Source organism: Canis lupus, chromosome 4 (assembly GCF_048164855.1).
Source record: "Canis lupus baileyi chromosome 4, mCanLup2.hap1, whole genome shotgun sequence".
In the NCBI taxonomy this organism is placed as follows: Eukaryota; Metazoa; Chordata; class Mammalia; order Carnivora; family Canidae; genus Canis; species Canis lupus.
Window position 1 is genome coordinate 8,705,069 of NC_132841.1, and position 21,981 is coordinate 8,727,049.

Here is a 21,981-nt window from a genome sequence, read left to right on the forward strand (position 1 = left end):
TTGGGGTCTCTGGAAATGGGGAGGGTGCGTAGTAGAATGGAGAAGAATACTGGCGTTTGGTAGATTGGGTGGCCAGAATATAAAATGTCTCCAAATATTCAGAACTGCCCCATACAATGAATAATTTTCCCTGCTCAAAATAACAATAGCACTTCTATTGAAAAACTAGAGCCCTTCTTGGAAAAATATTTGTGTATGAGGGACAGCAGGTAACATCAGTCCTGTAAACTGGTCAATGAGTTGAGGGATTCCAAATCAATTAGGAAATCAATACCTCCTTATGGTTTCAGGTGGTTCTGCACAGATGGGAATCTGGTTGGCAAAGGCCAGGGTGTCATGCAAGGCCTTGCGGACTTCCTGCAGCTCGCCCAGAGACAGCCTGCCCACTAGGGTGGTCAGGTCATAGCCCTGCCATGGGAGAAGCTGCTCCTGCTCTTCTATTTCCCTTCTCAGCTGCTGATCTTTTGCTTCCAGCACAGACATTCTTGCTTGGAGAGCTTCGATTTCTTTCTGTAGAGAATGGAGAAACCAGATTTTATAAATTAACCCTGCTCATGGCAAACTGCTCTGCTGATAGAGTCCTTTAAATGAGAGTCGGCCATATGTACAAGAGCCCCTTCTAAGGCAGGCAGATTTTTGGAGGTTTGTTGAAGTAGAAAAATCACGCCAATTTTATATTTCTGATTAGTTGGCGTAAGGAAAGATATTCCCTCCCAAGTATTCAATAATTATGGGGGGTGAGCCAGGAATTTGACTTGGAAGAACCAAGCAAATATATTAATAACTTACTCCATTTGAGCCGGAAGACCTACAATATAGAGTCGCAAACGTCGTATGTTTGAGGTATGAACTAAGCAGGTAACACAGGTCACAGACCGAAAAAGAAAAGGGAACAATCCTTGGTTGGTCTGTCCCCAAACATGAAAATGTAGTATGTAGAGAAAGATTTAAAAAATCACAGTTTGCTAAGTCTAAAAGATTGAAGGAGCAATGGGATGCTGCAGATAGTGTTATACAGTCTAAAGTTCATAAAAATATTAAATAAATTCAATTCCACTAATATAGCAGACCAAAATCCAAAGAATCTATAGAGTATCATCCAATCTTGAGGTCAAAGGATAAAACAAACAGTAGGTTATTGAGTGAATGCCCATTGTGTGCACGATGCTAGAGCAGATAAGCATCTCACTGCCTTAGCACTCTGAATTTAAAATGAGACTCTTTCAATCACCACACTCCCATGTCCCATGCGTTGGTTTCTGGCTAATAAGAGCAGAGCTCTGATCCTGGGTGTCTCCCCATCTCTTATCTGTGGTCGCTCAAATCCAAGTACAGATCACCTAAAACTTCTACCTCCTGACCCCATTTCCAGTTTGAGCTGAGGGTAGAGACTTCGTTGGTTGGGACTGAAGATCCACCCCTGAGATGCTCCAAGAAGATAATATGTCTCCCATTGGTCCATCGTTACAATATCATTGGCATTGTTTCCCAACTAACCTCCCATCCTCCACCTCTGCCCGTATCCTATTGTTTTCTTTCCTTGTAACTGTGGAAAATGCATGTAACATGAAATTCACCATCTTAACCATTTTTAATGCCAGTCCCATGGCATTAAGTACATTCATATTGCTGTGCAACCATTGGCACCACCCGTCCAAGACCTCTTCATCTTATAAACCAAAACTCCAGATCCCCATTTACCCCATCCTTCCCCCAACCCCTGGCAACTGCCATTCTACTTTCTGTCTCTATGAATCCCTAGGAACTTCATATAAGTGGAAGCATAGTATTTGCCTTCTTTGTGACCGGCTTATTTCACTCAGTATAATGTCCTTAAGGTTCTTCCAAGTTGCACCATGTGTCAGAATTTCCTTCCTTCTTAAGTTTGTATAGCACTCCATTGTGTGGATGGAGTACATGTGGCTTATCCATTCATCTGTAGATGGACACTTGGGTTGCTTCCACTTTTGGCTGTTGTGAAAAATGTTGTTTTGAACATCACTTTGAGGTCCTTATTTCAATTCTTTTGAATATATAGCCAGAAGTGGAATTGCTTGATTGCATGATGATTCTATTTTTAACGTTGTGAAGACCCACAGTGCTTTTCCACAGTGGTCCAGCACCCAATTCTTAACACAGAAGTCAAAGTGATTCTTTAAAACGTGGTCAGATTATGTTGCTGCTTTGCTTAAAACCTTCCAATGGCCACACTGCAGTCAGACAGAAGCCCGAGTGCTTATAAAGGTGTGCAAGGTCCTCCAAGACGTTTCTCCCTGACTTTGTCCTCTACTATTCTCCCCTACCCTGGCCTGCTGGCTGCCCTCTGAACATGTGAGGCACATCCCCACTGCAGGCCTTCATGTGGCTGCTCCCTTGGCTTCCATCTCACTGCACAATGGGTTGATCTTAGCTTATGCATTATAGCTCTTACCATCCTACAACATAGTAAGGACGTAACTTGAGAATTAATTATGTTTGCCATTTCTTATCTATCTCCCCATGCCCACCTCTACTAGAACATCAACTTCACAGAAATCCTAAGCATTTCAAACAGTATCTGGAATATAAGAGGCATTCAAACACCTGCTGAATAAATGAATATTCACGTTCCCCCAGAGTTCTGCTGAGAACATTCTCCTCAAACACTAAGTATCCCAGTCTAAAACTATTTTCTGTACATTCTGACATCATAAGGAATTATGCAGGCTACTGAAAAATATTGTAAATATTTTTCAAATATTGTTAATATTGTAAATATTAAATATTGTTCAAAACCAAAAGCCAGATTTCACATTTTCAGCTACCCAAAGTGATGTGGAGAACAAAAGCAAAAGACATATAAGAAAAATAATCAAATTTCCTTTGCAGTCCACTGACAAGTACTTGAGACAAGCAGGGTGACCTTCCTCCAGGAACTCAACTGCCTCAACGTGAATACTTTGCTAGAGGCAAAAAGCAACCCCAGCCTGACATTAGCTTGACTTCCAGGATTCTGTAAGTCTTCTTTAACATATAAAAATCCCTTCAGAAACTTCCTTTACCTCTACCCCCCAACAAAGATATATGTTATTAATCATCCTCCAAACATATGGCCCACTGATATACATCTGAAAGGTTTCATGACTAAGAATTTACTAGCAGTAAATGACTCCTCCAGGTCCTAGAAACCTTGCTTCCAAATTTCTTAGACTTACACTCTCCCCAAACCCCTTCCAACTTAAAAGCATATAATCAGTCACTCCTCAAACCCAATGAGGCTCTTTCTGCCCATGGGTCCTGTCTCCATGCTTTAATAAAACCACCTTTTTGCACCAAAGACATCTCAAGATTTCTTTCTTGACCCTTCGCTCCTGAACCCCATACATCACAACACAAACTTTTAGGACGATACTCACTGAATATAGACGTATTCAGTTTACTGGAGAATATTTTCAAGTTGTGATGGCTTTTGCCACCTTGCTGTTATGGGGACTTGGATGGGCAAGCTCAGGTAATAAGAATACTCTGAACCAGGGGGTAGGGATGGGAGGGCAGTCCAAGAACTCATCCAAGCCCATAAAACAGTCTAAACTCACTCCATTGTTTAGAACCTAAACCAAGATTTGCACTCAGGTGTTCAAGACCCATACTCTTCCTGGAAGTCACGTTGTCTTCCATAGATGCTCCCTGTTACCCTCCATTCCTGTCTCGAGACCGTAGGTTCCAGGTGGTATGGACCCAACTTCAAGGGTCCCTGCCTCAGGCAGGGGGAGTCCACTTCCAGAGCACCTGATAGCCTCCTGCCTTAACTCTGTGCTGCATCTAGACTTCTGGCCCCTGAGTGGTTCCTGGCCACCACTCTGGGCCAATCTGGAACTTTCATGTGATATCTACTGGTTTTTCCCAGACACGCTAGCCTTGCCCAGCCCACACTTACAACTCTGCCCCCTGACAACTGCTCCTCACACTTCAACTCAATACAATTTTCCATGAAGGATTTTCACAGAACACATTTCTTCCTGCCTTTCAAAAGAACCTCATAAAGATCAAAATGATCAGAGGTGACAAATTGGCCTGGCAGACAAGGAAAGCATATTCAAAAAGTAATGAGGAATATTGAAAATGGGCACAAACACCGCTGAGCTTTCAACCCCTCTTTGTGGAATGAGATTCCTACCAGCCCTCCAGCCAACTCCACCCATCTCTCTCTTTTGGACTTCACGGGTGGCTGGCCAAAGCTCTCATTTCTCTGAGCATCCTTCCCCTGCTCACCTGCAGCTGCCGCTTCTCCTGAAGAAGCCAGTCTCGTCTGGTGATGGACACACGCAGGGTGTCCTGAGCAGTGGGCTCCCACAGCTTCGGCTCCATCCTGGGGGTGGTATGGGGGTCATCACTGCAGGCCCTTAAAGTACAATATGCATGTTAATACAGATGTGAAGAAACTGAAATCCTTGGAGCTACAAAACTGTCCAGAGAAAGAAATTTCACAAAGTGGCCGCCAGCTGTTCTCATCTTTGGCGGGTCAGAGGAACTAGGTCCCTAAAGTAAGTTTCTGTTTTAATTACATTCTGTTGGGGATTTTGCTTTTACCCAAAGCCAAACTGCTATTTTTAGGCCTGCCCTGTCCCGTCCTATGGCCCCTAATCACATATACTATCTACGTGCTGACACTGTCCAATGCACACCAGATTTTAAAGACTTCGAATGAAAACAAAGAGTGCAAAATATTTCTATAATTTTTGTGTTTATCACATATTGGAATGATCATATTTTCGATGAACTGGGTTGCATTAAGTATATTGTAAAATTAACTTCACCTGTTTCTTCTTGCATCTATTTAGTGTGGCTACTGGATAATCTGAAATCATGTCTATGGTTTGCATTGTATTTTATTGGACAGTGCTGGCTTGATCATTCAGACAGAGCCAAATGCCAGGGGCCGGTCGTGGCTGCAGAGATTAAAAAGAGCTGTGACTGATCCACAGATGCTTGGGGTCAGAGCTTCTCAGAAAAGGCTTGCTAAAAGACTGTCAAAAACCACTTAAAATCTGGCTCTGTCAGGAGCTGGCACATTTGGTCAAAGCAGTGCTGGGGGAAATGCAGCACAGGCTTGATTGAGGCTTTGCAGGGGTCTTGAAGACATTTACCCTTAACGGATGACAAATTCATCCTTAAAGTATTCAATTTCTAACTCGATGCAGTTGGACAGAAAAAAAATATATACCCCAAGCAAAAATTTATGTCAAACCTATGTCAACCATTCAGGGAAACTAAGTTTAGGAAAACATCACCAACTAAAAAAGCGAATGACAAGTTGGGAAAAATAATACTGGCCATGTACCATAAAAAGGAAAAATATTTCTAATTTCAAGAGTCCTATCGAACCAAGAAGATAAAGACGAACACATCTATCAGAAATTCAAACAGGTGTGCATAGGTGGCTAAGTCGGTTAAGTGGCCAGGGGCCGACTCCTGGTTTCAGCTCAAGTCATGATCTCTGGGTCCTGGGATCAAGCCCCACATCAGGCTCCCTGCTTGGCAGGGAATCTGCTCAAGGATTCTCCCTCTCCCTCCCCCTGCTCATGCTCCTTCTCTCTCTCTGTCTCTCTCTCTCTCTTTCTCTCTCTCTAACATGAATGAATAAGTCTTTTTAAAAATCCAACCAAAGGGGCGGCCCCGGTGGCCCAGTGGTTTAGCGCCACCTTTGGCCCAGGGTGTGATCCCAGAGAGCCAGGATTGAGTCCCACGTCGGGCTCCCTGCATGGAGCCTGTCTCTCTCTCTGTTTCTCTCTCTCTCTCTCTGTGTCTGTCATGAATAAATAAATAAAATCCTTTTAAAAAAATAAAAAATAAATTAAAATCCAACCAAAGGAATTACAAAGAGTTAAGGAAAATGTTTACCATCAAAAACACTTTTCAATGCAAATCCAAACACCACAAAATATCACTTTTCACTTAAGTGGCAAATGTTTTCAGGGACCATCATTGCTTGGTGAGAGAAGGGAAAAGGAATTTAGCATAAAATACAACATAACTTCGGATCCTATATTCCCACTTCTAAGAATTCATCATATGTAAATAATTACAGATGTGCACAAAGGTTAGCTATAAAAATAACACATTTTTTAGTAGCCCCAAACTGAAAACACACAATTGTGTCCCCAAATGAGGAGCAAAGCAGTAAGCCATGGCACAGCTACACAAAGAAGGGTTATGCAGCCACTAAAATTAGGTCACCAAAGAAGATGTAACCACTGGAAAATGATCTCTATCTATTGCTATTTTTTTCAGTCAGCTATTATGATAATATGTAGAATACAAAACAACTATTGTAAAAAAATGTATACAAAATATAGGAAAACATCCACCAAAATGTTATCAGCTCTCACCTCTGGGTCATAGAATTATTTCTTTTGGCCAATTTTTTATTTTCTAAGTTTTCTATAATGAGCATATGTTATTTCTAATACTATAGTGGAAATGCTTTCTACCATATACATTAAGTAGCCATACTATTGACTTAAATAGTTTCACATAGCCAATTGTCATAGCCCTTGGACAAAATAGACATGTCTGTTTGAAATAAATCACATTTCATATGTAAAAGATCAAGGGCAAAGTAGGTGTCTATAGCTTCTGATAGTCTGAGGCATAAAGGACACCTGTCCCTTCCTCCCCTGGAATCTCCTTCCAGATAGCTGGAACTTGGCTGCCACATGTACTGACTTCAGGGCTCATCAAGCAGGAACATGAAGCTTCCCGTTCTTATTTGTACAATCATATAGAGCCTCACTCCCTCCATGTTTCTCAGAAAAGAAAATGAGCAACTCATTTTTTTAGATTCCATTTATGAATGGATTTATATGGTATTTGTCTTTCTCAGTATAACTTATTTCACTTAGCATAATACCCTCTATGTCCATCCACAGTCACAAATGGCACAATGTCATTCTTTTTGATGGCTGCCTAATATTCCTGTGTGTGTGTGTGTGTGTGTGTACACCACATTTTTCTTAACCATTTGTGTGTTTATGGACATTTAGGCTGCTTGGCTATTGTAAATAATACTGCAATAAACATAGAGGTACATACATCTTTTCAGGTTAGTGTTCTCCTTTTTTCTGGGTAAATATCCAATGAATAAACAAACAAAAAGCAGAATCAGACCTATAAATACAGAGAATGAACTGATGGTTGCCAGAGGGGTGGGGGTGGGATGTTGGGCTAAATGGGTAAAGGAGAGAGGGAGGTACAGGCCTCTAGTTACAGGATAAGTAAGTCACAGGATACAAGACAGCACAAAGAACACAGTCAATGATATCGTAATTGCCATGTAATAGGATGGATGGTAGCTACACTTGTGGTAAACTTAGCATAATGTATAAACTTGTCAAATCACTAAATCATACACCTGAAACTAATGTAGCATATTGCATCAGCTGTAAGAGGAAGGAAGGAAGGAAGGAAGGAAGGAAGGAAGGAAGGAAGGAAGGAAGGAAGGAAGGAAGGAAGGAAGGAAGGAAGGGAGGGAGGGAGGAAGGAAATGAGTAACTCATCCTAACATCTGTGCTGTTCATCTCCTTTCACTTCCAGCCCATTTCATTCATTCATTTAGAAAAAGAAAACACTATTAAGCCCACCCATCCTGTGCTGTGGTTCGTCCCTGGTGCTAGGGACCCAGCAGTAAACAAGACTTGGTTCCTGCACAAGAGCAGGGAAGGCAAACACACCAAAAGGAAAATACAAGGTAATAGACAAATGCTCAACCCAAGGTTCAAACCAATTATTATAGGAGTTCCAAGGTAAGAGTGAGTCTCCCACTTCCTAAATCTTAACGTGGCATTTACAAATGAGTGAGCCCACCAAGCACCGCAATGAAGCAGCACTACTATTTTTAGAAACAATGGTAGAAAATATGTCACCTCAGCTCTTCTAAGTTCGGAAGCAGCAGCTACAGAAAAGGGAACCTTGCTGGTATTTGTGGGCCTGACACAGATTCGGGTTCTCTGAATAATCTCAAAACCACTTACTTATTGTAACAGACCTTGCAATTTAGAAATTTATTTTAGGACCTGTTACTCTGATTCATGTGTGTAAAGGCAAATCACAGTAATAATTGTAAAAAAAATGCTTAATCTGATGATAATAAACTAGTACGAACGGAGAATTTTCTGTACACTGGACACATCACTTTTAGCACACTCACTTCTCACTACAGACCAAGGAGGAACATATTATTATCACAGTTTTGTCACTGAGGAAGCAGTGGCAGAGGAGATTCAGTGACTTGCTCTTGGCCACCAGGAGAACCAGCAGAAGAATCGAGGGGTCAGGGATGCATCCTACTGATCCCCACTTTCTGGCCTTTCCTGGACAGTGTGCCATTTGGGCTCTTGGCAAGATTATCAGCTCCGTTTCCTCCTAGTTTCTAGGCCTGTGCCACCCACACCCACAGATTAAGTCCCCTTGCTATTGAGCAGGGCCAGCTGAGAATGACAGGGAGGGAGGTGACCAGGGTTTGAGTACTAGTCCTACCTTTTTCTTGCTACGTGTCCTTGGATTTATCAAAGCTCTCTGAACCTTACCTTCCTCGTTTTTAAAATGAGGATGGTGATGAAAACAATGATGCCTTCCCTGTGTGGCTGATTATGGGGGTCACCATCAGTTCATTCACCAAATGAGCACTGTGCCCCTGCTCTGTGCAGGCCCCACCCTTGCATCAGGTGTGAGGAAGGAGGCAGAGCCCCTCTAACCTCAGGGAGATGCCTGTTTGCTGTCCCTCAAGTCCCCATACTTGCAGGGAACATGAGATCTGTGTGCATGTCCAGTGGACAGTGTCCTCTCCAGGGTAATGAAGATGAAAAAGAAAATGTTTCTGAGGATCTTCACATGGATCAGAAGAGGAAGTCTCTAGAACAAAACCATCATCAGCTATTGCCATCTGTGGGAATGGGACATGCTTCCTATCCCTGGGCTCCAGGGTCTTGGCCATCATAGCCACTCTCTCCGGAATGAGAGCCTAAGGAAGGGAGAGACCCAGCTTCACTTCGTGTGGTTCCCAGTGCTCACACTGAGTAGGGGCTTAGCAAATATGTGCTGAATGATTTAATGAGCCCACGGCCTAGAAAATCCAGAAGTCGTTTACATTCAGCTTTCTGTTGCATTTGGATCATTTCTTTGCACTAATTTATTTCTCCATTTGCTCTGCTTATGCAAATACTAAGAGTTTCCTGAATTTCCTAAATAGATACCATCTGGGTCAGGTTGGGAGTTACTGAAGGAAATCAACATAGAATTGAAAATTAGCTACAGAGGAGCTACAGGTGCAGAACTGGGAATTCTCCATATTATTGTTAATCACATTCATTACTTAATCCATAAGAAAAGCCCCTGTGATTAACCAAAACTCCTCTCTCTGTCTCATACACTTTGACTCCAGGTGTAGAAAGTCATCCACAGATGGCTGTGTGGCAGCCCCAGGACACACTGTAGCTCCGTAATGAAGCGGGGGACAGGTTTCCATCATTGAGATGTTCAGTCCTCTGAGCCATACTCCCTCTTCCTTCTATCATGTTGCTCCCTTTATATTTAATAATTCTCCATGTGTAATCCCTAATGTCAGTACAAATTAGCATTGCTGCTATAAACTAATCAGTATGTAAGATGAGCAAATCCCTCAGGGGCCAGAATTAACAACACGAGGGTTGGAATGTTAGAACAGGCCTGGGTGCCAGCAGGGACTCGGGGTCTCTAAGATCCTGCTCTCCACCTCCCAGTTTCTTACAGGCCCCCATTGGGGCTGCTCAGTGCTGGAAATATCCTTTGGCCTTTCTCCTTTGTCTTTTCCACTAACCATTTAAAGGAAAAACCCAATTTGTTAAATAAGATCCTATATCACTGAAACCAGTGAGAGCATATCTCATCCCAATGACCCCCATATACCACGTGACTTTTGTGCATGTGTAGTTCAGTAATAATGAGAAAAGAATGAAATGCCCTCTGGGAATCAACATTTCCAGAGCCAGGTGGTTAATGGGTGTGTGCCTGAGATGAACCTACATCACCACCTCCTCCCTAGCAGCACCCTGAATCCCTAGAGCCTCCAGCACCCTCCTTTTGCTCTAAGGGTTGCCTTCAGAAACATGGGGAGTGAGAATGCTATAGGGCAGAGGAGAGGCCGGACAATACACCTGCTAGGACATTCCGTATCAGAATGGCTCATGGAAGTGCCCATGGTTTAGACAGCTGTACGTATAACACAGAAGATCCCTTTCTCAGACAGGAATACCAGTCTTCACAATGCCAGAAAAAGTGCTATTTTGTGCCACTTCTGGAATCAAAGAATTTTAGTCAAGGAAAAAAAAAAACAACATTTACCAAGGCCAATGCTTTCATTATTACAGTTTGGAAAACTTGAGTTCAGATGACTATTTTGGGCAACAAGAGCCAAGTACAGCCCTTCTGAATACCTTTACTCATTGCTGCTCCCCATGGATGACCATTCAAACAAATTTATGTCATATGACTTCTGTGCTTCCATCCCTCCCTTTTTGGGAAGATGGTGAGAAAGAAGTGGTTTGGGCCAGTCATTGAATCACTGAAGTATGGTTTAGGTCTGGAAATAGCTCTTCATCCAACAAAGTGTCATAAATTAGTAAGGCCACTGTGATAGTACAAATGCTGTAAAAATGCCTGGCATAATTCAGATAACTGTACAGTTCTGCCTATATATATATCTATGATTTGGGTCTGAAGAGTAAAGAGAATGGAGTAAAAGTCATATTCCTTAGGAAATCTAGCAACATTGTTTTATACAGTCTTACCCCACTCAGAAATGACTGTCCTGCAAAGAGGGGCACATGAATATTTGTTTGGGTTTATAACAGCTATGCTCAACACAATGGCTTTAGGACAGACTTCAGTTGAATTTGAGCAAAGAGGATGGCATGAGAGACCTTTATCTGGAAGATGATATTTATAACCCACTAATTCTAAAACAACTTCTGAGGAGTATTCTGTGGCTCATCCCATCTATTCTTCTCTTCTGTTCCTATCTCAAGTTGATGACAAAGGCTCAGTAGTGGGTTTCCTGGGAGTGCAACACACGCCATCCTAGTGACATCTGACTCCTGACCTTGAGTCTCAATTCAGGTTCAGAAACATACCCTGGTGTGTTCTGGTAAGAATAACCATTGTTACATCTTACCATAACATAGGCATCTTGTGTTATACCTCTGTAAAATGTGTCTATAATAGTTACTTTCTCAGCTTAACAAAGTATCTCCATTCCCAGCTGTGAACTTAGAGCTGGTTGTCTCTTCCCTAAATACCATGGTGGGAAGGTCCTGACATGACAATAAAGAATCACATGTTTCAAAGGGAACAGAGGAAGACCTGGTCAGAGGAAAAATGACTCAGTCCAGAAGCATCACCAACTACAAACATTTATCTCCCCTGTTCCCACCTGAAAGGAAGTATGTGAGCAGGAAATATTTGGACAGGCAAACCAGAGCTCTGCCTTGATAAGCCCCATTGGAAAACCATTGTCTATCTTTGTTTTTAAACTTTGTTATATTTTGTCTACTTGTGCTTTAAGTTATCCACTGGGAAACAGTCTTTGATAAAGGATATTTTGCATGATGCCCTACACACACACACACACACACACACACAGACACACACACACGGAATTTAAGTTGTGAGTATGACCGATTTTAAAGTACATATTGGTGAAGGTCTGGTGGGAAAATACATGGGATATATAGTCAGAGAAATGCATAATATTAATGAGAAAATTATCAGTCATATGTGTGATAGTTGGCCAAACTTCTCTCTTAGGAGAAAGAAAAAAATAATTCTTTTGATTGAAGGAAAGATATAGCAGGAAGAGGGACACCTGGGTGGCTCAGTGGTTGAGCATCTGCCTTCAGCTCAGGGCGTGATCCCGGAGTCCCAGGATTGAGTCCCACATCGGGTTCCCTGCAGGGAGCCTGCTTCTCCTCTCTCTGCCTATGTCTCTGTCTCTGTCTCTGTCTCTGTCTCTGTCTCTCTCTCTCTCTCTCTCTGTGCCTCTCGTGAATAAATAAATAACATCTTTAAAAAAAAAGATATAGCAGGAATATTTGCCCCTCTGTTCCCTTCTGATCATTGCTATAGCAGGATATTGAAATGTGATTTTCCAGTTGTTCCAGAATAAGAAGCTAAAGCTGAAGAACACAGGCCCAAACGCTCTACATTCTAAATTCTAACAGTAGAGTAGGGTGCCCTACCCTGGGGGCTACACAAGCAACGCTACCACAATCAACTAGCACTCAACACACACACCCGTTGGCCATGTAGGAAATAGAGTTTTCATGAAAGATGCTTCTTCTTCTCCTTTCCCCAGTCTCACATGGGGGCAAAGAGGGAATAAACGCTCCCACTCAAACTAAACAGAAACAAAAAAATCCAGTGGACCCGCTCATAAAGATTGGAAGTGTCCTGCAAGCAGGAAGATTGACATGTGATTCTCCTACATGAATGTCTTTCTAAATTTGGGTTGTCTTAATACAAAGTCTGAGACAAGGATCTGAGTTTGGGCTATTTTCTGGAGAAGTGAGTCCCAAGAAACTAAGAGTGAGGGAGCGAGATGCAGGAAAAGTCAGTAAAGGCACATTATTGAGCTGAGCACCATAGGGGCAACTAGGGCTTAATCCCACCAGGAATCATATCTGGAAAAAAACCTCCACATCTGAGGTACCTCCACATCTGAGGTATGTGGAACATACCTCAGAACTATCCCCATAGAGACTGGGTAGGCTGGCACATTTATCTACCAACTCCCACACCCTTGGGGACATTACCCACTCCCTGTCCTCACAAGCTTCACAGAAAGCCCCATGGCACATATCCCTGTTGGGTGCCTGAAGTGGACAAAACTTCCCGCAGCTGGAGTGAAAATAGGAGGGAGGCCAAGGGACTGGGACACAGGGGGCATCAAGTGTCTGTTGCAACATATACTTACACAACAGACTTTCTGATGTATCACTGGCCCTTCAACGGGGACAAAGAAACTGGAGAGCCATGGCAAGGCAGAGGGGGTCTATAACAAGGCAGCCTGAGTGCTGACCATTCAGTATGACAAAGACATGTGAACTTCCCATGAATCAAATAGACATTGCAAAAGTTACCTTCCCAAAAAGTGTGCCCATTGGACAAGGGGACCTACAGAAAGAGGCTAAGTAATATCTAAAAAGGGGTGGTTGCAATTCACATCAGGATCTGGGCAGTGGGGAAGGCCTGTGGTATTGTCTAGAGAACCCACACATGAGTGCCATAAGGCAATGAGCATGCCTATATGCACGAGGTGTCCCAGCCTGTTAGCCAGGGAAGCAGCAATGACCAGCAAGAAGAGGGTTACAGACAATGGACAGGGAGAGACTTGAAACAGATATATAATGAAAGTTTCAAACTAGACGGGGCTGGATGAACATTGGTAACTGAAAATGGCCCAAACATTTGTCTTATCTGCCCAAGATATTAAAAAAAAAAAATAGGACGATGTATTCAACAGAGCACAACAGAGACTGGAGAATAGTAAAACCACAGAGTGTTTGTTCCTCCGCTAACTAGAGACACCCCTGAACCAGTTATCTTACTGAGCAGCGCAGGACCATCCACTAGGGTAAGACCACCAACCGGGCCAGGGTGCCACACCATGCGAGGGCTGATACCTGCCGTTAGAAAAGCCTGGTTAGCCCGTGAAGGCAGCAGCTGAAACTCTCTGGGCTGCAGAAAGGACCTGAAGAAACTGAGTGCGGTTCAGGGTGACACCACAAGACTCAGAGAACTACACTTGATCTCAGCCAAAAGGCTGAGAGGCAGTGAGTCTCAGAGAATTAAACAGTAGTTTTTAAAAAGTTGAACGCAGATTATTAAGAACAAAGTGACAATAAAAACTAAAAATGAAGTACAGCACCTGATTGTACTTGGGTGTTTACATTTCCTTAAATCTTATTCTAAACAAAATTTTCTTAACCTGAGATGCAAAGACACCCTCCCAAAAAAGATGCCCCCCCCCAAGAGTAAATGGATAAGCCTCAGAAGACCTGCAAGTCTCTTGAAACTGCGTGCAATCATTTGCATGGTTGTACATACGTGGTTTGGTAATGGAAGGAGTCTATAGTTATCATCAGATTCTCAAATAATAGGGATCTCAAAAAGCACTTATTTGTGTTATTCATAAGTACTGAAAATTTCCCATGTTGGTACAACTATTTCATTTCTACAGGAAAAGCATCGTTCATCAGAAAGTATCCTATTTCCTCCATGATTCAGAGAGAGCTCCTGGCCTGTGAGAAACTTTTTGCCCTGGTCTGTCCTGGCTCCTCCAGGCTGTGTGAGCTCCGGCCCCACACCATGACCCCTGGTGGCCCCTGTGAGAACTGCAGCCACAGTCCCAGGTTTAGAGGAAACCCGAGTCCAAATAATTCTGTTGAGGACACGTCACAGGCTAGCTGGGCAGTTGGCGCATTGAAAGATAACTTTCTAAAGCTTATTAATAACTATATAATTCTGTTAATATGCATTAGAAAAATCTAAAAGTTGATTTTGAGTCATTATTTTCTTTTTTTAAAGATATTTATTTATTTATTTATTTGAGAGAGAGCAGAGTGAGAAAGAGATCACAAGCAGGAGGGAGGGACAGAAGAAGAATGAGAAGCAGACCCCCTCCTGAGCAGAAAGCCCGATATAGGGCTCGATCCCAGGACCCCGGGATCATGACTTGAGCCTAAGGCAGACACTTAACCAACAGAGCCACCCAGGCGCCCTGAGTCATTATTTTCTTACTGTGTTAATAATAGGATGGGTGAATTTGGTGAAGAAAAGCCACAATTATACATAAATAACTGAAGTTTGGAAATAGTGATCCAATTCAACCCTCTCATTTTCTGATGAAGGTAGCGAAGTGTGAAGAAGTGAGGAAATTACGCCCAGTCATATATAGCTGGTAAGAAGAGAAGGGACCAGAAGGGAGGCTGTTGACCTGTAATCTAGGGTTCTATCAAGATACTACAAAAGTTCTTCTTGCTGGAAATGTTGGAAAAAGGGCTGAAGGAGCATTTTATCTAGGGCAACTGAACCACATTAGAGTGAAGATTCTCTCTCTCTCTCTCCATAGATATTCACATGTATCTTTGTGAACCTGTATATAGATACATCCACATATGATCATATTCATTCATTCAATGAATGTTTATGGAATACCTATTTGGAGTCAGCCACTGTTCTAGTCTTCAGGAATAAAAAGATAAATACAGGGCAGCCCTGGTGGCTCAGCGGTTTAGCACCGCCTTCAGCCCAGGGCGTGATACTGGAGACCCGGGATCGAATCCCATGTCAGGCTCCCTGCATGGAGCCTGCTTCTTCCTCTGCCTGTGTCTCTCTCTCCCTCTCTCTCTCTCTCTCTCTCTCTCATAATTAAATAAATATAATCTTTAAAAAAAAAGATAAATACAACCCAGTCTTGTTCTCAAGGAGCTCACAGTCTGAAGAGTAGACTAATATTCAAGGAAATAGATTTATTTATTTAAGACCCAAGGCAGGGATGAGGTAATTAAATGTGCTCCAGTAATTCAAGAGGGAGATGATGTGACTTCAGGACAAGGCTTCAAAAGGATGGTAGCTGAGCTGAATCTCAAAGAAAGAGTAAGAGGTAATTAACAGTGGGGCATGTGCAAGATCATAGAATCCAGAGACATTCACAACATGTAGGTGATTTCTAATACTTCAGTGAGTGTGGATTGCAGCTGGTGAAGGGCTAGTCAAATTCTGGGCTGCTGAGAAGCACAGCAGGAGCTGGATTGGAAAAGTTTTGGATGACATGCTAAGTAATCAGCATGGATGCTGAGGACAATTGGGCATGACATGATATTTCCACTTGTGGTGCTGTGGAGGGTGAATGAGAGGGAATAATGTTGGAATCAAAAACACCAGCAAGGAGACCACTGTGATAATCCAGATTAGAATCTCTGAGGGGCGTCTGGGTGGCTCAGTTGGCTGGGCATCTGATTCTTGATTTCGGCTCAGGTCATGATCTCAGGGTCATGAGATCAAGTCCCACATTCGGTTCTGTACTGAGCATGGAAGCTGTTTAAGATTTTTCTCTCTGCCCCCTGCCACACACACACACACACACACACACACACACACACACTCAGATGGGCACGTGTTCTCTCTCCAAAAAAAAGAAAGAAGAAGAAAGAAAGAAAGAAAGAAAGAAAGAAAGAAAGAAAGAAAGAAAGAAAGAAAGAAAGAAAGAAATTCTGAGTGACATATGAGTGAGCAACGTAAGTGGGAATGAGATAAGGTTAGACAATAGGATGAACAATGAAATTGGAAGTAAGTTAAAAGGAGGGGCCATGTATGTCTCAGAGTTCCTACCTGGGTAACTGGGTAAATGACATAAGTCACTGAGGTTGGGGCTGTAGGAGAGGGGGCTGGTTGAGGAGAAGGCCAATAAATCTAATAATTTAAAGATAAATTTAGTAAAGGCAAAGATAAAAGATAGTAAATTTTTTAGGATAGGATAAAGATATACTAAACTTAATAAAAGTCAGGGAGATGTTCAATAAAAGCCAAATGGTAGACTGGAACTCTGGAGAGGGATCAAGGCTATGGATATCAAATTAGTATGTTAATGGTGCTAGAAGCATGGAAGTATTTGAGATCACCCAGAATAAGAATATGTAAAGTGAGAAGACAGGATAGGCTACAACAGAAGACAGAGTAACAACCATATCAAGAAGACGGGGTGAGGAAAAGATGCTCACAAGAGGTTGAGAAGAATGGCCAGCAAGGTAGCAAGAAGACCAGGAAAGGGCAAGTCCTGAAAGCCTAGGGGAGAGAGTCTTGGGAACGAATATGATTGATTCAAAGTTCCAGACCATGCAGTGATACAGAGCAGAATATGAAGTGAAAATGCCCTTTAAATCTAACAGAACATTATTGCTGACTGTAGCAGTGATAGGGATAGAAATCAGATGACAGATAAAAATCAGGTCAGAGGGCAGCCCAGGTGGCTCAGTGGTTTAGCACCGCCTTCAGCCCGGGGCATGATCCTGGAGATCTGGGATGGAGTCCTATGTCAGGCTCCCTGTATGGAGCCTGCTTCTCCCCCTGCCTGTGTCTCTGCCTCTCTCTCTCTCTCTCTCTATTTCTCTCTCTCTCTCTCTCTCTCTCTCTCTGTGTGTGTGTGTGTCTCATGAATAAGTAAATAAAATCTTAGAAAAAAAAAAAAAACAGGTCAGAAATCAGTTCATAGAGGTCAGATCCCATTCACTCCAAAGTGAACAGGAACTAAAAACACAGTGTGCAGGCAACCCCTTGAGGAAAGGGGCAAGGGATAACAGGTAACAAGGTAAGCTGACAGTTTACCTTGGCTTAATAAACGGTTAATAAAGGCCTATACTTTTATGGGGAACATATTAAATTGAGCTCTATGAAACTGACATCTTTATAAGTCACAGTCAGATATAAGGAATGTCAGATGGTATAACCTGAGTGAGGATGGGTGATACTGTGTTTTAGTTCATCGCATTCTCTGAGAAATTTGCCCAAGATCATAACTAACACATCGCTCTCCATTCAAATCACATGTAGGCTAAAAGACCATAATTGAAAACCCTTTGCCAGCTCAGACTCGGGCAGCTCAGCGAGCTAGTTCCAGGCTGGGACTCGCACCAGCCAGCTCTGCGCCCAGACTCAGCACCCACCTGCTAGGGTCTGCAACCTCTCCTGGGCGTAGCACAAATATAAATACAGATGACAATCATGCTGATCTCCATATAGATAGAGATATAAAATGGCTCTACCTCCTAGAATTGCCTTGAGGATTAAATGAGTTCCTGCCTGTCCATCGCAGGAGGAATAGGCAAGCAAAATGTGGCCACCCTCACAGCCTTCCAAAGGAAGAAAATTCTGACCCATGGCATGACATGGATGAACCCTGAGGACATTATGCTCAGTGAAACAAGGACAAATAGTGTGTGATTCCACTTACATGAGGTCTCCAGATGTCAAAATCAGAGAGACAGAAAGTAGGATGGTGGTTGGCTGGGGCTGAGAGCAGGATGGGGAGTGGGGAGTTCAGGTTTATTAAGGACAGAGTCTCAGTTTGGGAAGAAGACAAGAGTTCTCAAGACGGATGGTGGTGATGGTGGCACAACAATGTGGATGAACTTTATGTCTCTGATCTGTACACTTAAAAATGGCTGAAATGGGGGCAGCCCGGGTGGCTCAGCGGTTTAGCGCTGCCTTCAGCCCAGGGTGTGATCCTGGAGACCCGGGATCAAGTCCCACGTCAGGCTCCCTGCATGGAGCCTGCTTATCCCTCTGCCTCTCTCTCTCTCTCTCTCTCTCTCTCTCTGTGTTGTCTCTCACGAATAAATAAATAAAATCTTTTTAAAAAATGACTGAAATGGTAAATTTTATGTTACATACACTTTATCACAATAAAAATGAAAGAAATAGTTAATTCCTAAAGCACTTAGTAACTATTATGCAAATAGAAACTAAATACAAAAAGAAAAAAAAAGAAACTAAATACATTGAAGTAAATAGAAGCTCAATACATTGGCAGATGTTAAAAATGACTCAAGACAGGAACGAAAGACAAGAAAGAACCCCAAAGAACCAAAGAAAGAAAGAATTCAGTAAAAAGTCAAGTTGGGAAGGACCCCATGCGAGAAAAGGAGAGGAAATGAAGTGATATGTCAAAGTAGGATGAAAAAAAATGAATAGAAACAAGGAGGTGGAATCCATCTGCTCCTGAAGAAGCCCAGTAAAAGTTCACTTAACAAATATTTGTAAGGAAGCACCTACCAGGTGCCAGGCACTCGGCTACGTGCTACCAGCAAAACTGCAGGGCAAGAATATGAGAAAATAATTGGCATCACTGTTAAGACAGGCTGTAGGGAGGCACCAAGAGAAATTGAAAGTAGGATGCCATGTACACTTAATAAGAATGAGCCAGATAATCTTCCGATTATCTGGGCTACCTGGAAGTTGGAAATAAAATGTAACTGCTGTGGCCACGTTTACACCTAAGTAGAAGCAGACCTAACTGTGATCAGGTTAACAGCATTCATCACAAACCTGCTCGCTTGCAAGCCTTTACCCAGGAGAGAGGCAACAGGCAGGTAGATGAGAGCAGTTGTCCTCAGACTTTCCAGACACACCAGTGCCTGGGGCCCACCCCAGGGAGCCTGACTTGGTCGGTCTGGGTGGAAGCTGGACATTTAAAAACTCTCCAGGTGATTCCAACACACAGCCAGGATTGAGAGCCACTGAGTTAGAAAGAGCATTTGTTCCCTGTATACCACCGATCCCGGGGAAGCTCTGGGTAGCAGAAACAGCGAAGGTTGATCAGGAGCCGGAAGTGAGAGTCCATAAGCATCAGGCAGAGAGGACCACCTGTGGATCTTACAGGCTTAACACATGACAGAAGGCCAAGCAGCTCCTGACAAGACGAAGTCCACCCACCCTCAAGAAGGTTTGCTTCCCAGAGGAAGCTTAGCACCCAGACCCTTGGGGAGGGTCTCTCCCTGTCAATTAGTAGAAATTGCTTCTCAGGGGAGCATGACCCACACCAGTCACTCACTCTGGAGGCACCCTCACCTGCCTGACCAACAAATGAATGCTTCCCAGGAAAAAGCAGCTGAGGGTCTTCCTAGCAAAACCACTCCCAGCTCTTCACTACGTGGGAGCCAGGACAGCAAAGTGGGGGCGATCCCAAGTACTCACGGAGTGGCCCCATGGCACACGGCTGCTTGGGCCTGTGCGTGCAGGTGGCCCAGGAGGCTGCAGAGGGCTGGCTGCCTGGAAGGAAGCTGGAAGTGCAGGCTGTTCTTCTCTTTCTCCAGCTCTTCCAATCTGTGTCTTAATGCCTCAGCTGGAAACCGAAAATGTGAGAGAGAGGAATAAAAAACCATGTAACTCAAGGTGGGCAACCCCAGCCAGTGTTCACCTTAATGACTGAACACAATGGCCCCTGCTTCCCTGGCCAGCACCTTTGTCTCTCAGCTGGTGCTTTGAAGAATCTTCCTTTTAGTGACGTCACAGCCTCTCTGTTTTTTATTCTTCCTCGAGTTAGAATGTACAGTTTATGTATTTATAGCATGGTCCTAATTATGATCATCCCGTAGGAGGGTACGTATTAATTATTTTTAAAACCATGGTCTTCACTTGGGAGAAAACTTGCTTAGTTTGATGAGTTTTATGTCTATAATTGAAAAATGTCGGTGCCCGCACTTGGATTTTAAGAATGTTTCCTTAGAAACTGCCCATCAAGATAGAATCAGGTACAATTATTAAAGGCATAGAAGCGATGTTCCAGTTCTATGTTGCCGATGACCGTATAGCCACCTCTGTTATAAGGAGGGGTCTTATTATTTTTTTAATGACCTTAAGTTTCCCCAGACAAGGTACAATACAGAATCACTGTAAAACAATTTTTATCTAACAAAGCAAACTTCAGAAATTGGAATCCTCTCAAATGAGAACTTACCTTCATAACCAAACACCTAAAGAATGGGAAAGTCTCCCATAAAGCTATTTTTGCAGAAATATAAGGACTGAGTGTATAAATACCATCCATCAGATCTTCCCTCCTGCTGATCCTTGCAAGGTGAAGGGGCAGAAACTTTGATGGGCTCCACTCTTGGGCAGTATGTGGATCCCAGGCAGTCACCTCTGGCCATGAGCGCCTACCGCTTACCCTTGGCATGCAATGCAAACATTATCCTCTGTGTGTGCCATGATGAGAAGATGTTTGGAGGCTCTACCCTAGATCACACTCCTGTACATTTCCATGCTCTACAGGCCATTTTCCAACTAGGCCATTTCTATAAGACCCAATTTTAAGTTAAAACTCTGTTTCCAACAAACTTGCTATTTTTTAAAGATTTGTTTGTTTGTTTGATAAAGAGAGGAGAGAGAGAACATGTAGGGAGAGGGGCAGAGGGATCAGGAGAGAGAAAATCCTCATCAGACTCCTCCCTGAGTGTAGAGCCAGACACGGGGACTCAATCCCAGGACCCAGAGATCGTGACCTGAAATCAAAACAAATGTTTAACTGACTAAGCCACCCAGGCACTCCAACAAGGTCGTTATTTCTAAAATACTTTGAACAAAACTTTGTGTTGTATACCAGCAGAGGCCAACACTAATCACAGTGCACCCCTTGACATGACACTTCTCCCATGTTGGCCCCCTCCCAAGACACACACCTGGGAGGACGAAAGGCAGGCCTCAGGTGTGATGGGCAGCAAACAACCTCTCCATTAACTTGCCATATTCAGTGGGACCAACAGCCAGGAACATGCCAAGAGAATTCGCCAAGGATTCATTCTAACGGCATCAAAAAGGGTCATTTATTTGCTTCAAGACCCAGTCACAGGTAACTGCCAATGGCTCTCAGTTTGTTCCACCTTCTTCAAAGTGACAGTTGGAGCTAATCCAGACACCACACCTACAACACACAGTGCAGTCTGGCCTGGCAGTTCTCCCAGAATAACACCAAAAACACATCTATTCCCTAACACCAAGCTTCAAACTTTTTTTAAAAAAATTATTATATTTCATTTTAATTAATTTTTAATAAATTTTAATTATTTTTAAAAGGTTTTATTTATTTATTCATGAGAGACACAGAGAGAGGCAGAGACATAGGCAGAGGGAGAAGCAGGCTTCCTGCAGGGAGCCTGATGTGGGACCCGAACCCAGGATCCCAGGATCACACCCTGAGCCAAAGGCAGATGCTCAACCACTGAGCCACCCAAGTACCCCAAATTTTAATTATTTAATTAATTTTACTACTTAATTATTTACTTAATCTGTACTATAAAAAAACTGCCATGAAAAGCAATAAATTTCTTATGTTAAGTGCTTTTTGTTTGTTTTTTATTTATTTATTTTTTTTATGTTATGTGCTTTAAAAGAACATCTTTGTGCTGTTGTCACATG

At 42.9% G+C, this 21,981-nt stretch overlaps 1 protein-coding gene across 7 annotated transcripts in view; it reads right to left on the minus strand.

The window, feature by feature from the left end:
• DISC1 (DISC1 scaffold protein) overlaps nucleotides 1-21,981 on the minus strand; it is a 349,132-nt gene that overhangs the window by 227,278 nt on the left and 99,873 nt on the right. For all 7 annotated transcript variants that reach the window (XR_012029320.1, XR_012029321.1, XM_072823068.1 and 4 more), the window contains exons 4-6: nucleotides 19,762-19,909; nucleotides 4,252-4,381; nucleotides 275-510 (exon numbers count right to left, since the gene is read on the minus strand). Coding sequence is in view for 5 of the 7 variants with exons in the window: in XM_072823068.1 (XP_072679169.1) it covers nucleotides 275-510; nucleotides 4,252-4,381; nucleotides 19,762-19,909 (514 nt within the window). In the remaining 2 variants the exon portion in view is untranslated. The remainder of the gene's footprint in view (nucleotides 1-274; nucleotides 511-4,251; nucleotides 4,382-19,761; nucleotides 19,910-21,981) is intronic.